General features: G+C 35.9%; 1 protein-coding gene across 1 annotated transcript in view; it reads right to left on the bottom strand.

Annotated features, from left to right (window-relative positions):
* SLC1A2 (solute carrier family 1 member 2) overlaps positions 1-15170 on the bottom strand; it is a 104334-nt gene that overhangs the window by 27619 nt on the left and 61545 nt on the right. The window contains exons 2-4 of the mRNA XM_034417371.3: positions 6412-6551; positions 2519-2671; positions 933-1183 (exon numbers count right to left, since the gene is read on the bottom strand). Of these exons, the coding sequence (XP_034273262.1) occupies positions 933-1183; positions 2519-2671; positions 6412-6551 (544 nt within the window). The remainder of the gene's footprint in view (positions 1-932; positions 1184-2518; positions 2672-6411; positions 6552-15170) is intronic.

Below are 15170 nucleotides of genomic sequence, written 5' to 3'. Positions count from 1 at the left end.
CAGTTTCAGAATACTAAAATGAGTAGCCTATAGCTTTCCAGATTTTTCTAAATATCATTGTTCAAATAATCACAAGGTATCCCAATTCCTGATTAAAAACAGGGGGGGGGGAATCTATATTTTTATGAAATCCAATATACAGCATATTAAGGTTAAGCAGTTTTGGTTGCATTTGGGCAAACACATTTATGTCTATTGAATCTTTGAATGAAGTAAATATTTGGCACTTATTCAAAATGTTTCTCTATTTTTTTGCCCAAATAGTGGGCTCTGGTTATAGTCTGTAGAGATTCTCAGTCATTCAGATCATGGTTGTCCGAAAGGTACTTTTTCAGATGGCAATTGAATTTTTAGCTATACATTTTGGGATGAACACCCTTTGAATGGTGTGGGAATAGGAATGGCTTTCCAGAGGAAAAAAAATTGCAGGAGCACTACTCAAGTTACCCTGAGGACACAAATAAACCTCCAAGTGCTTCAATGACCCTCTAAAAGGATGCAAATAACCAGCTGTCTGCAAGGAATATAAATCCTTCCATTCTCCACTATCCTGTCAGAGCTGAAACAGCTTCTTGGATGGGAAGCGAAACATCTTCAAAAGGAAAAAGAAAAACCAAAAAAGTCCAGTTGCCTCCTGAAAAAGCAACTTTGGGACTCCAATGAAATAAACAAATAAAACAAATTAGAATCCAGAGGGAAATTGCACAGTTTTCACTACAAATGAAGGCATCAATTTAAAAGAAGATGATTTTTGCAGACTGAGCAGCTCATCCAATAAAGTTTCAAACAGAAGCTTTGTCAGTTATCATTCAAATATGTTTTAAGTATAAAGACATCAAATTGGTAAAGCAAATGACAGTGATTATTCTGTTTAACTTATTTCACTTAATGATATTTTCATAGTTATCATGCATGAAACACACAGGTTTTACCTGTTGAAAACATGCTTGCACAAGATTTTCAGGGAACAAATTTCGAATAAGGTCCAAGAAAGCATCAAGACTGGATACTTCGTCATTCTTCTTTCCTTCTCCCAGCTGCTTCTTGAGTTTTGGATTGCCAGGATGAATGGCTAACACCAAGATCACTCCCAGGATAGCAGCAATAATTGTTGTGGACATATAATATACCATAGCTCTCGTCCCTAATCGACCACTGGCCTTAGCATCTAGTCCTGACAGCCCTGTAACCAGAATTGAATTGGGAAGAATTCAGACACAAATGATATCTTCTTGATTATTGAGAACCTGTATAATGACCAAGCATGTTTCTTATGATTAGCATTTTGCAAATAAATATACCCTCTTGCTGTTGCATTTTGGACATTTTCACTGGTCTGTATACTTCATAAGCTAATATAATAGTATGTATTTTCTCTATTTTTCCTATATATAATTTTGATATAGAAAGTTCTATGTAACAGTTTCAATAGAAAAAAAATCATGGATAAATATGTATAATAATTCATTTTAGATACCTATAAATCTCTAAGGTATCTTAAATGATTGATGTATATTAATGGGCATATAGATTGATCAGTTAAATTAAAATAAAAGTAACAGAATAACAGAGTTGGAAAGGACTTGGGAGGTCTTCTAGTCCAACTCCCTGCTCAAGCAGGAGACCCTATACCATTTCAGACAAATGGTTGTCCTCTCTTCTTGAAAGCCTCCAATGTTGGAGCACCCACAACTTCTGGAGACAAGTTGTTCCATTGATTAATTGATCTTCCATGGTTTCTAAAAATCCTATGTATGTTCATCAGAAATCAATCTCACTGTATTTAGTGAGGAAATACTTCTAAATAAATGCATATAGGTCTGTGGACTTTTTTTTTTATTTATATACCTGGAACATTGTTTCATACAAATTCTTTTTGTACAATGTGATATTTTCCATTCAAGGTGTTTGTTTGATATTAGCCCTGAAGTAGGCCTACTATAGTAGCCTACTATATATGCATTACAAATATTCAGAAGATCACTAGATGTCAGCAAGGAGACATAAAAACTGCAAACTTTTTGCTCCTATCTAGTGGTCATCCAGATGTTTGTGGCCTAGATATGGTAGTCTTCCTGAGGTCATGATACCTTCTGACAATCTCAGATTAATAGAGGCAATTTCACTTTTAATTCTGTGTCATTAGAATCATCAATAATTGGACTCAAAAGGAATCTCTATGTTTGAACAGACAGAAGAACATCAGAAAAGGGAATAAACAACACCACTCAATGGTATTAAAAATTAATAACTGTAACATTCTAATCCTTATTCATGAATTACCATTCACTGACTCAGAATTCTACAAAGTACAGATCATTAGAAATAAAGTATCATCTGTTTTTGATAAACGTAAGTATAAAGTACTGATTAACAGCATTGATTCCCCTACCCCAAGGATATGCTAGTGCTGAATTATGGAGAAAAATTATTAAACTCTGAAGAGCAGTCAGCATGACCCCAAAGGTCTTTATTTCTCACAGGATATGAAATTCCAGTTGTTCATAATATATCTCACCTGTGATTAGACTTGAGATAATTAAAGGGAGGATCAACATTTTCAACATCCGCATCAAAATATCCCCGGGGAAGGCTATCAACATGACGACATCAGGATTAATAGGAGCTGCCATGCGAAGGAGCATTCCACATAAGGCTCCCATTATGACACCTGAATGTACCAAAACAAATAATAGGAAGGAAGGTTTAGGAGAAAATAATCTGAATAATTATGAGTCTTCATCCGTCGTTTTGTGGAATTATCTTGGCAAATTGCCAAGTTTTCCAACAAGGAAAATAAGGAATACCATAACTTGTTGTGCCCACGTGACACCCCTCCTGCGTTAGCTGCACTGGCTCCCAGTGGTCTTCCGAGTGCGATTCAAGGTGTTGGTCACCACCTTTAAAGCGCTCCATGGCATAGGACCCGGGTATCTTTGAGACCGACTTCTGCCACCAATGGCCAGTTCGCTCCCACTGGCCAGTTCGCTCTCACAGAGAGGGTCTCCTCAGGGTGCCATCGGCCAAGTTATGTCGGCTGGCGACACCCAGCGGGAGGGCCTTCTCTGTGGGAGCCCCAGTCCTGTGGAATGAACTGCCCCCGGAAATGCGTAAGATCTCCGACCTCCGGGTATTTCGCTGTGCACTCAAGACCCTGTTGTTCCGCCAGGCCGGACTATCAACATAATAATTTTAAATTGGGTGTTTAAAATTTCTGGGGTTTTAAATTGAGCCAAATTATTTAATAATTTTAAATTATTTTAATTGATGTTTGTCTGTGCTTTTAATAGGCTGTACACCGCCCTGAGTCCTTCGGGAGAAGGGCGGTATAGAAATAAAATAATAATAATAATAATAATAATAATAATAATAACAACAACAACAACAACAACAACAACAACAACAACAACAACAACAACAACCAGTCAACAGTTCTCAATTTTGGTAAGTAAGGTTGGGGCCTTACTGATGAGCTCAGCAAGATACAAAAACTTATATCTTGCACTTTTCTGATTCTGAGAGGGGGATGAGTTGAACACTGCTGCTCAAATAGCTTAGGATGCCTACAAAGATATAATGCCTGCTTCCCACCTATTCTCACGAAAGGCAGTGCTAATTGGTCAGAGCCAATGAACGTGTCTTCTCACTAAAGCCAGCTGCTGCAATTTGATAATGAAGTATATTGCTTACTGTGTGTACAAGAATGATACAACTCTGCTGTAAGCATTTTTAATTGATGACAATCAGAAGTCATTTACTAATTAATGCTTTTTAAAGGAATTTGGGGTAGATATCACGGTATTGCTGCATAAACATTTCAAGATGGATCTAACAGACTTCATATCTGATGGCCCTGTGATTTTGAAAAGGCTGTCTTACAATGGACAAACATATTAGGCATATTCCTAATCACTGGGTCAATTAGCTTACTGGTAGAATCTCTCAAGAGACGGTTGCTAACTATTCTGAAGGACAGTTTTCCTAGCTCACTAAGAAACTCAGAAGCTGAACTTGGAATTTTGTCAGTTTGTGCCGGAAGCAGGTTTGAAAAGGGAGCAAGAGAATAGGTCTCTACAGGAAACCAGTTTACCAGTAATGTGTTAGGAAACAAAAATCTATTGGAATATTAGAATTGTAAATTCACATGCTATGCCCTATCATCCATCCATCCATCCATCCATCCATCTATCATCTATCTCTATCTATCTATCTATCTATCTATCTATCTATCTATCTATCTATCTATCTATCTATCTATCTATCTATCTATCTACAGTATCTATCATCTATCTAAAAATAAATCTTAAATCACAAGGTCTTAAGCCTTCTGTCCTTTAAAGAAATCTGATCCTGTATGAATACTAAGATTTAATAAAACCCTACAAATTCTTAGTACTTGAAAGAGTGAAACTCTCTCACAACAATATTTAATGTCTGTTTTGAATTTAAAGTGAGAAATATTAGGCAAATAATTTTTGCAACAACATAATGGGGCTGATAAATCCTATTTACTAAGTAAATAAGAATGTTTGATTTAATACATTGTGGATCTCTCTCTGTCTTTCTCTTTTATTCTCTCTCTCTCTTCAGACATGGCGAGATTTTGGAAAAGTTGCTTAAAGTATATGGACCAGATGTGCAATATATGAATGAAGCACTCTAGGGGAATTTAGCTCCTTGAGAAAGAGGAAGGAGAAAGACAACAATTGTTCAGGCCTGGGAAAATAGAAAGTGTGAGAAAGAACAACTCTGCCTTCATCCTGTTTCTCTTAAAGGGGGAGGGGCAACAATTCTAGTAAAACACATTCCTGGAATCGTTACTATGCCAGTTTCTTAATCAGGCTGAACTCAAAGGCTTGACAAACATATATTTAGAAATAGGGGACACATACAAGAACAGTATTTCCCATTAATAGCTAACTGCCAATCTCTATTAACTGTCTCTTTGTGGAAATGGAAAAAAAGTACTGTGACCTATAGACCCCTGTCATTTGGCTGTCACAATTAGTCATATTTAAAAAGGAAAAAGAAAACATCCTGAAAACACACTTAGGAAAAAAAAATTGCACCTGCAATCTTTCTTCCTTTGGCAATACAGCAACTGCTGCAATAAAATCTACTGAATGATGTCCCATGCTTTATTGTAACTCAACATACTTGCTGGAGATCAACCTAGGAAAGGCTCCCAATCATCTTGCAACAGTCAATCAGAGCCAAATGCCCATGTATAAATAAACTCAGTTTCAAAATCTTTAATAGCAGGGAGACATTAAAAGTATTTGCATAGCTTTTTCAACGAACAGCACAGCTATCCATTCAGGCTGAAGTGAATAAAGAAAGACTTTGTGAAGGCTACATATTTGGCTCTTCCTCTCACAGTACTGTAATATTTTTTTTAGTTAAGTCTGGGCAGGAAGCCAAGGAACGACACTAAAATGTCAAAACTATTCCATATTTGGAAGCTGCTATACCCAGAAGGCAACTGAGAAAAGTAGATCACTGTATCGCTTGGTCTAGCCTCTGAAAGTGCACAGCAAAAGAGAAAGCTAAAAACTATCAGCCTTCTGGCAGGAAACACAAGGGACATGAATCGCCACTTCCTTGTCTAACTTGGGAAAAAGCAAGCAACACTCTGCTAATATGATATGTATTTATACGTTTCTATTTTTATGTTGTGATTTGATCCTGAATCATGGGCTGAGTGAGCTGTATATGAATTGAATAAACAAATAAAGTAAGTAACTAAATGATGACTCTTGGTGACTACATGAAATTGGATGGTTTTAGTATGATTTATATAAGGGTATTTTGTATTTTGAGTCACTTGTGATCATGCCTTTGGAACAATTGCATGCTCTGGTTGAAATCATCTTTCTCTTTCTTATCTAGATACATGTATTCCTCATTTAGCAAGTACTTCACATAGCAAACATTTGCAAATATGATGGAAATGAACAATATCAATAGTACAGGCAATCTTTGGTTAAATACAGTAATTAGGACTGGAATTTCAGTGCATTTAGATTCGCAAGATTCTATTATGATAACTTTATAATACAAGCAGTATTGGTCTGCATGACTTTACTTTCTTAGTCTGGTCTACTTTGAATGGCTGACAAAGAGAGAAAGGGGAAGCAGAAGTAAAATAGGGAAGCTTACTGAACCTAAAATATCTGTTCTTAGGCTTAGTAACAATATGCAAGAAAATTAAGGGTGTCTCAAAGGAGACATGAGAAAGATGGGGAGAAAGATGAGAGAAGCACCAGAAGTGTTTTGGGTAGAGTTCTAAGCCTAGTGAAGAAAAAGAGAGAAATTAGAAGGAGTAGATAGGGGACATCTTAGAATACCAGAACATGCTATATTAATCCATTAATTAATTTGGTCAATATATTCTTTCTCAGGTTGACTTACCAAATACAGTAAGTGAAAGGAGCATATTTTTTCTGAGTGAAAGGCAGAGTCGTACACAGAGGTTCTTCGGTTGATGTTCCACTGGACTCATATGGCTTTCATGCATTCGTACTTCTACCTGCTTTGGCATATTGTTGGCACTAGAAGAAAAATAAAATTAAGATATTTTAATGTGAAAACCTGCAAGATATTCTACTAAGAAAAAAATGGAAGAAGTTGATTTACTATGTTGTACAAAAGGTGATTTCACTATTCCTGGAAAAGTCTGAAACTACAGTCAGAGGTCTCCTTTTTCAAGAATAATAGGAATGTTGTAATAGATATAGTATTATATTCATGTCAGGAGCACCAAAACATTTCTGGGTTGAAAGGATTGAACAGTGACATCACCATTTCCCAGGGGGCACAGAGTTGGGGCTCCTTTCATGTCCCCATTAAGTTGGCCACCAAAGTGGTACCCATCTATTTATTTGAGGTCACCCACTTTTGAACTGCTGACTCAGCAGGAGCTAGAGCATGTGATGGGAGCTCATCCCATCTTGCAGCAGCAACTGGGTCTCAAACATGAGCCTACCAATCGTCAGCACAGTGTCCTATCCTCGTGGGCCACTGCATTCCTTTTAATGGATGAAGTAGTAATAATTGATAATGTGCCTAACATGACTAGATTCTATACAGAAATATACAGTTTGGTCCTACTCACACATTTACAACATTGTTGTCTAATACAAGAAATCAGCAGAATAAAAATAAAAAGAAATGAAGAAATTAGAGATTAGTATAATGAAATGAAATGAAATGCTGATTGAAACATGATTAGAAATGCCAATTGAAAAGATAGATTCTTAGAGTGGGAAAGGGCCTTATTAACACAAGTCCAACACTCTGATTAATGCCATCCAATTAATGGAATCCAAATCTAGAAAAATCCCAGAGAAATAAATGTTAAACCTCTGCTTGTTATCAGATTTCTGCAGGCAATACATAAAGGGCATGAATATGCACCTTCTTTAGCATTGGTGAGGAAAGTTTAAAACAATTAACAGAGAAAAATGCAAAGGCTGGTGCAGTCTACAATGGCACTCTCAGTTTTCCCACCTTCTTAGCAGTTTTAATTTAGCCATCATACTGAAGGAAAATCTTCATGCACGAGGGATCCAGAAACTAGCTTTAAAGTTTAGCCGTTTCCTTGACAATCTGATCTGCAGTTTTCTTTTTCCTTCCCCTCTCTTCTCTTGGCTTGAATGCCATCTGCTTCATAACAGCTGTTGTCCCAAAACAGTAATGAGGGCAAAAACTCACTAATGAGCTTCAAAACTTTTTAATGAGCCTCAAAATAGAGATTCTATGTGCATGCCAGATATATTGCTTCATGACAGGTCAGCTCAAACATTTTGCTCCCTGCAGTGAAGTCGCAAATGATGCCCTCCTTCTTCATTCCCCAAGTCAAGGGACACATTATCCTTGGCCAACCAAAATACAGGTTATCCTTGATTTACAGCCATAATGAAGCCTGCCCAGTTTGGTCGTTAAGTCATGACATTAATAAAACAGGTTGTCATTAAGTGAGTCACCATGCTTGTTAAGTGACTCCATCATCATTAAGCAAACCCATTATTGTCTATTAGATATTTTTGCCAAAACCAAAAGTAAATGCCCACTATTGGAAAAACATCATAAATCATGGTTGTGTGAATGACCATAAATACCGGCTGGTTGCAAGTATTTAAAATTCAGTCACATGACAGCGTTGGTGGAGACAGCTATCAGAACTTAGAAATCGGGTCACAAATCCTTTTTAATGGTTGCTAAGCAACCTGTCATAAGTCAAGGAATACCTATATTTTGGTGCCTAAAGCAGGAAAGGGAACTGACTGAAGCACCCACTTCATTGTGCCTAGTGCTATAGCTAGTTAACTACTTCATGGGATAATGCCAGCATTAATTTTATTAAGAGGTAAAGTTTTATTTTATTATTATAATACTATATTCCTATTAACTCTACTTCTAAACAAATATGTTTTCATTTTTTTTTAAAAATTGTAAGTGCAATTAACAAACATAAAAAATGCAATAATGATAATACGACATAAGTTATAATAATAAATGGAAAAGAACAGAAAATGCAATGCTCCATTTTCCTATTTCTCCAATTTAAGAATACCTCAAGATCAACAGAGAGCACATCTCTTGAATATACTCTTTAACATCTACTTTCTTCCATCTATATTATTTTCTTAGCTGATCTCCAGGGCTTGGAAGAACCAGAGATATTAAAATTATATTAAAAAGTGATTAAATCTTTCATATAATAGGTTTTCTGCAGCCAGTATCCAAAATATTTTTTCTGGTAGGAGCCATTCATTCTTACAAAATTTGTAGCCTCTGTGTTTATATGAGTATATATATTAAAAATATGCCCTATATAGCTTCATAACATGAAAGAGAGCCCAGAAGCAGTGATACTGAGGCCATATTTTATAGAGAACTAAGAAGATTTCATTATAGAATAACCACTGATCCAAATTTGGACATGCTAACTATGTTTTAAGTAAGCAAAATAAAACCAAATCAGATACAATTTAAGATATATTCCTTAACCACACTCTATGTTTGGATGACATACGAATCCAATTACAAAGGGGCTTAATACGTCATGCGAATTAGCTCAGTTCTTGACACAGAAATCTGAGTGATGAAAACCAAATCTACACAAACTGTCTCTGTCATTAAAGAGAAAATGAATCTGGACTTTTCCAGATTCTCCATAAGAAAACTTTAGTCTAAACAAAACTGCATGATGCTTCAAATGAACAGCCCAGTTTAGAGAGCACCAACGAATAACCAATCTCAGACAGTGATTCCACGTATTCCACTGAAATTAGTGGCATTTTTAAAAATTTTGCTAATATAATTTACAACAAAACCCTTCCCTCATGCCAATACTCTGCTAAATGACTAATTCCCACAACACTGTCAAACTACCTAGTAGGGGGTATATTACTATTATCCTTCTCATCTTTCCTATTACCTAGTTCCTTATCTTCTTATGACTATAATTTTGTTGCTTAAATCTTACAATTTATATTAATTGTTTTATTTAGTATCCTAGTACAATTTGTGTTGATTGGTTATTTAGTATCCTATGACTATGACTATCATTAAGAGTTGTATCTTATGATTTATGATGAATGTGTTATGATTATAATCATGATTTATTACTTGAGAGCTTTTGCACTGGAGATAAATTCCTTGTGTGTCCAATCACACTTGGCCAATAAAGAATTCTCTTCTCTTCTCTTCTCTTCTCTTCTCTTCTCTTCTCTTCTCTTCTCTTCTCTTCTCTTCTCTTCTCTTCTCTTCTCTTCTCTTCTCTATTAAATAATTGAATCAGCCAGCATTATACTTCCAAGTGAAGTAAACTTTCATGGCTAATAGCATTTACTCAGGGTACATGCTTTTTGGAAGCAGATGTGGAGGCTTTCTTTACCCTTGGAAGCCAAATGTGCACTTGAGTAGCCCCTTCCTACTCTCTTGCTTCATATGTCATGTAATTTTTGCTGTATTAAAATTAATGCCCTGCCTCACCCAGTGAGAACTATGGAAAAATTCAAAGTACTGAAATAGGTATTGACCTATTATTTCAGCTAATTTATAATAAGTTAAATAAACAGTAATAAATAAAGTTATATTATTATAGCCGTGGTGGCACAATGGTTAGAATGCAGTATTGCAGGCAAACTCTGCCCACAGCTAAGAGTTTGATCCTGACCGGCTCAAGGTTGACTCAGCCTTCCATCCTTCTGAGGTCCCTAAAATGAGGACCCAGATTGTTGGGGGCAATATGCTACCTCTGTAAACTGCTTAGAGAGGTCTGTAAAGCACTAAAGCACTGTAAAGCGGTGTATAAGTCTAAGTGCTATTGCTATTGTTACATTTCCTGGGATGAAACATTTTCATTCATCTGATCATTTAAGTACCAATTAATATCTTATATAATTTCTTTCCATTCATGGGGCCTAGGATTATCACTTAAACAGAAGTGATCTAAAAGTAGGACCTGACTCCCTTACCCAAAAATCCTACAGGTGGTCTTCGCTTAATAATCACTGATTTAGCAACCTTCAAAATTATGAGTAGTGCTTATGACTGGTCCTTATTCTTATGACAGTCACAGCATCCTGCAGTCACATGATAACCATTTGCAAGCTTCTTTGCTGGCTTCCTACAAGCAAATTCAATGGGAAAGCCAGTAGCCATACAAATGGCTATCATATGATATTGCACTGAACGATGTCACTAGTTGAATGGCAACTGGAAATGCCAGAATTTAATGGTCATGTGACATTGCACTTTATGATTGCTTAGCAACAAAAATTTTGGTAATCAGCTACTATCCTTATGTGCAGACTACCTGTAGGAGAGAGCAGAACAGAATTTGAGAAGGAAGGCCACCAAGGTCAAGGAACTTTGTCAAGGATCTTAACAAAATATTACACAGCATCTACGAGTGAGGCAGCTTCTGAGAAGCTTGGGCTTAGAAAACAAACTAAATAATATTTTGCATTAATTAGTTCTCTTTCATCTGTATTTTGTCTTAAATGACGTCTGCTTCCAAAACAGCAAACATTGTTGCAACCCTAGTTAGCTCTCACTTATTATACATGTATAGCAATATTTTTTACAGTTTTTAACAATATTTTAATCTAGGTAGTTTTTAATATTTTAATTATTTTTTTACTTGTGTTATAACTTGTAAAATGCCCAGAGTAACCTTGAGTAACCCTCAGGGTAGGTGAGCGGCACAAATATTTAAGAAATAATGAATAAATTTTGCCAATAAATTTTGTTGGACTTTTAAACTGTACAAAATGAATCATACTGAATAATGAATATAACAGAATGTTTAATATATCCAACATGAAAAGTAGACTTTTCACTTTTATGTTATTGGGGCTCAGTTTCTTTGACAAAGTGATTGGTGGGATTGAAGCACTGGTCTAATATCAGTCCAAACCAAGAGTTGACCCAGTAAAATACAATCAAGTTTAATCCTTTATTTGCTTACACCTAAAAGTTATAACCTGGCTTATAACTAGATATATCCTGAGAGATTTTAGGGTATGGCTTCCCTGAATCTCTTCCCTATCCCCATTCAGTCAGGACTGTGCCGTCCCTTAATTCACGCCTCTCTCTGTGTTGCCAAATTCTCCCATACTGCTGCTACAGGTGCATATTCCATCACACCTAGCTTATTACTGCAACACATAAATTGTACTCTCTTGCTTCCCTAGAGAGATCCAGGTATTGTTACTATCTATGGGTCTCATCATCCTAATTTAGGGACATGGCAAGGCAACCTTCCTAAGAGACCCGAAGTTTCACTTCTGAGCACATAAAACCATTATATAAGAGTGAAAGTATTTCAGTTTTGTTTTTCATCTCATAAATTACAGTACTTTAATTTATTTTTCTGTTGTCCTTTTGTCTTCCCCTCTGTATATATGTTGCCAAGTCTGCTGAAAAGGGAGGAAGACAACAGAGAAATCTAACTCATTTTCTCAATGACAGGGATGAGATAGGAAATAATTTGCCATCATACAATTGATTCTAGAATGACCAGAGGACTCTGAATAAAGATTATCTAAATCTCAGGAAAGTCCACCTGTCTAGTTTATTATCAAGGAATTGATAACATAGCTTTATCATTTTTTTGAAATAGAAACACTAGGTCCTTTTCAAAAATATATAAAATAAAATGATTTACATGTTAGAGCCTTTCTCTCAGAAATATCTGTATTTTGCATTTTGTATGCTCCATTCATCCTTTTGCTTCCATCTATTTTTTCCAAAGTACAGCGTACGCTTTGAAAAAAAAATACACTCTATTTGAAGCTACAATATTCATATTTATTATGTACCATGCCCAACTGCACACGGCTCAAGGCTCGCAGCTATAACAAACATCTATATTAAGACCATGATTTGCAGAATGGTTGATAGAGAAAGACAGTGGATGCACTACAGCATTTAGGCTACAGTAATATGCCTCGGAAGACTAAGCAGACCTCTTTCAAGCAAAGATAGCCAGTATACCTTTGGGGAAAAAAGATCTGAACATTTGACAGTTCATAATTAAAACAACATTAATTTGCTTTCATAATTTGTCTCCTAGCATCGTTTCCCTTCCTCATGCAAAAAAACCCCCTCTTTCTTTGATGCCAAACTTAGGGATATCTGATTAACCGCTATTAGCATTCAACTTGAATCTGAAATAATTAAAACCAGAAATCCCTAAATTCAGCCACAATAAACATATTTATAAGAATATTGAAAATCCCTACTATATTTTGGAAAATATTGGGGTCCACTGCTTCACTTCTGATTTCAATTGATTTACCTTCTCTGTTCCAGAGGACATGTTTCTTTCTAGATCTCAACCAACTATAGGTTGAATCTAGATCTGAATCAACAATAGTTTCCATTCCATTTGCTCATGATTCTAACCAACATTGAAGAGCACTGTTTGGGCCTAGTTTGAATCTTGAGGTTGGGGATAAAATATTCCTTGTAATTTATTGGTTTCACATACCTGCAAACTTAGTTTTGTAGAAAATCAAAAACGAATTACATTTGATCCCACAATGAAAGGGAAGAAGAATGTGCAGGCCCCCAATAGTTATCTACGAAATCCTTTTTGTTTACAGCAAGAAGAAACTGAACAAGCCTGATAGTCTCTTAATTGGATCCATTTGGAAAAATTCACAAAAAGGGAATAAAGAAAAAGAAGAAGCCTGTGAATTAGTGCCTTGTTTTTCTCCTGACAGAAGAAATTGAGGAAACCATAATTTCACCCTGTCCCTAATGAAGGGTGGAAAGAGAGAAGTACAGTAAATGTAAAACTAGCATTCCCTTGATAGGATCTGGCAAGATGGCTGATGCAGTTAAGAGAAGGAGGGATCAATCAATACCCCTCTGCTTTGAGAAGCAGCATATTCCCAAAATATGCAGAATGACAGCATTTCCAGCTGAAAACTGATTTCAGAGTAGAAGTAAAGTAAATCAACCCAGTTTCTGAAAAGAAGCAATAATATGAGGCCACAGGAATGGAGCTAATCCAGTATTGGCACAAGTGGCTCTTATTTATGCCGAACTTTCACAATAAAAGAATGAAAACCAGGAGTTCTACAAAAAAAGTCCAGATTCATTATGAATAACATGTGAAAGCTCATAAATATGAATTATCCTGGTTTGTTGATAGGATAGTTAATTTTTAGTTTGTTCACTGCTTTTTTTCTACCCTCATTTGTACTTATTACTTCTGGGTGAGGCCAGAATGCAAAAAACATGGTCTCACTATCACATAAGAACATCAGCCTCCCAATTATTGACTGATCCAGTGAATTCAAAACATTTTGCCTATTTTTGTTTTTGAGAAAGAAAGGAAAGGAGGGATTTTAAGGCTCAAATATTAGCCTTAAATTTTAGAGATTAAAGATACCCCTTGAAATCCCCTTGTTCTTTGCCAAAAAATGGATCCCCAACTGGTTCTCGCCTCACCCACATCTGGATGCAAGCTTCATACTTGCACCCAACTTTGTACAACTCTCAAGCCAAAGTTATACCCTCCAATATCAAGGAATCTCTCTGAGGTCATTTATAGCAGAGTGCTGGGTCTACATTTATTTCTCCTGCTGCAGAAACTGAAGAATATTTTTAATGCCCTGAAAAATGTGAAAGTAGCAGTTCTCAGACTTTGGGATTTGCTTCCCTTTTCTAAATCTAAATTTAGAGCCCATCAGCTGGAACCAATCACACAAAATGCTAACAGGTGACAACAATAATCATATATAATAGAAGCCATGTGCTTCCTGTCACATTATTTACTGCATCTTGTAACCCATGCAATCAAAATGAGAAATTATTTTGAAAAGGAAAAAAAAGTGAAAAGGAAGACTGTTGGATTAAAATGTAATTACTACATGCAAGAATCATGAGTTTGAATTTAAAGAGATTTTATGTACTCTCAAGACCACAGGTGTCAAACTCGCCACATCATGTTGCTATCATGTGATGTTTTGTGATGTTTTTCCCATTCACATAGCTGGGATGGGCATACATGATGCAGCCGGCCCGCCAGCTGCCAATTTGACATCCCATGAAAGACAACTTTTTATACTAGTGGAAAAACATAATAGTTGTACCATATCTGAAATGCTGTGTTACCACAGCTGAAGGAAAGCTTTACTCTAAGCATATACTGTATGTATAGTACCTAATTTTAAGGCTGTAGTAAAATAAAACCAATAGTTGTTTTTTTTATCAAAAGCTTTTATCAAAAGCTTTTAAACTTTTCAAGCCTCTTACTATGTATGTATGTATGTATATTTGTGCACTTAGCTTATTTTCTCCCTATTTTTGTAAAATACTTCACTGGCATTGAATCAGATCACCCAAACTTTCTTTTTTTCTTTTTTAAATAAAACATTGGAAGAATTTGAAAACACGGCAGAAAGAAGCTGTAGTTGCACTCAACATCTTTTTTTCTTCAGAAGGGATAATTTAAGTAGGCCACTCTAGAGAAATCACTGTAACTATGATACAGGCCACTGTAGCTTTGCTCTACAATATATCCAAACACTTCTGAAAATTAAGAAAGAATAAGCAGAAAGTACAAGCAGAAGAGCAAAAGAAAGAGAAAGAGAATGCATATACTAGCAGAGAAATAGCAGACTATGCATTTAGACTAAAGAGCAACT

Source organism: Pantherophis guttatus, chromosome 1, assembly GCF_059756535.1.
Source record: "Pantherophis guttatus breed Tessera chromosome 1, ASM5975653v1, whole genome shotgun sequence".
Lineage (NCBI taxonomy): Eukaryota > Metazoa > Chordata > Lepidosauria > Squamata > Colubridae > Pantherophis > Pantherophis guttatus.
This window is presented reverse-complemented; position numbering and strand designations above follow the sequence as displayed.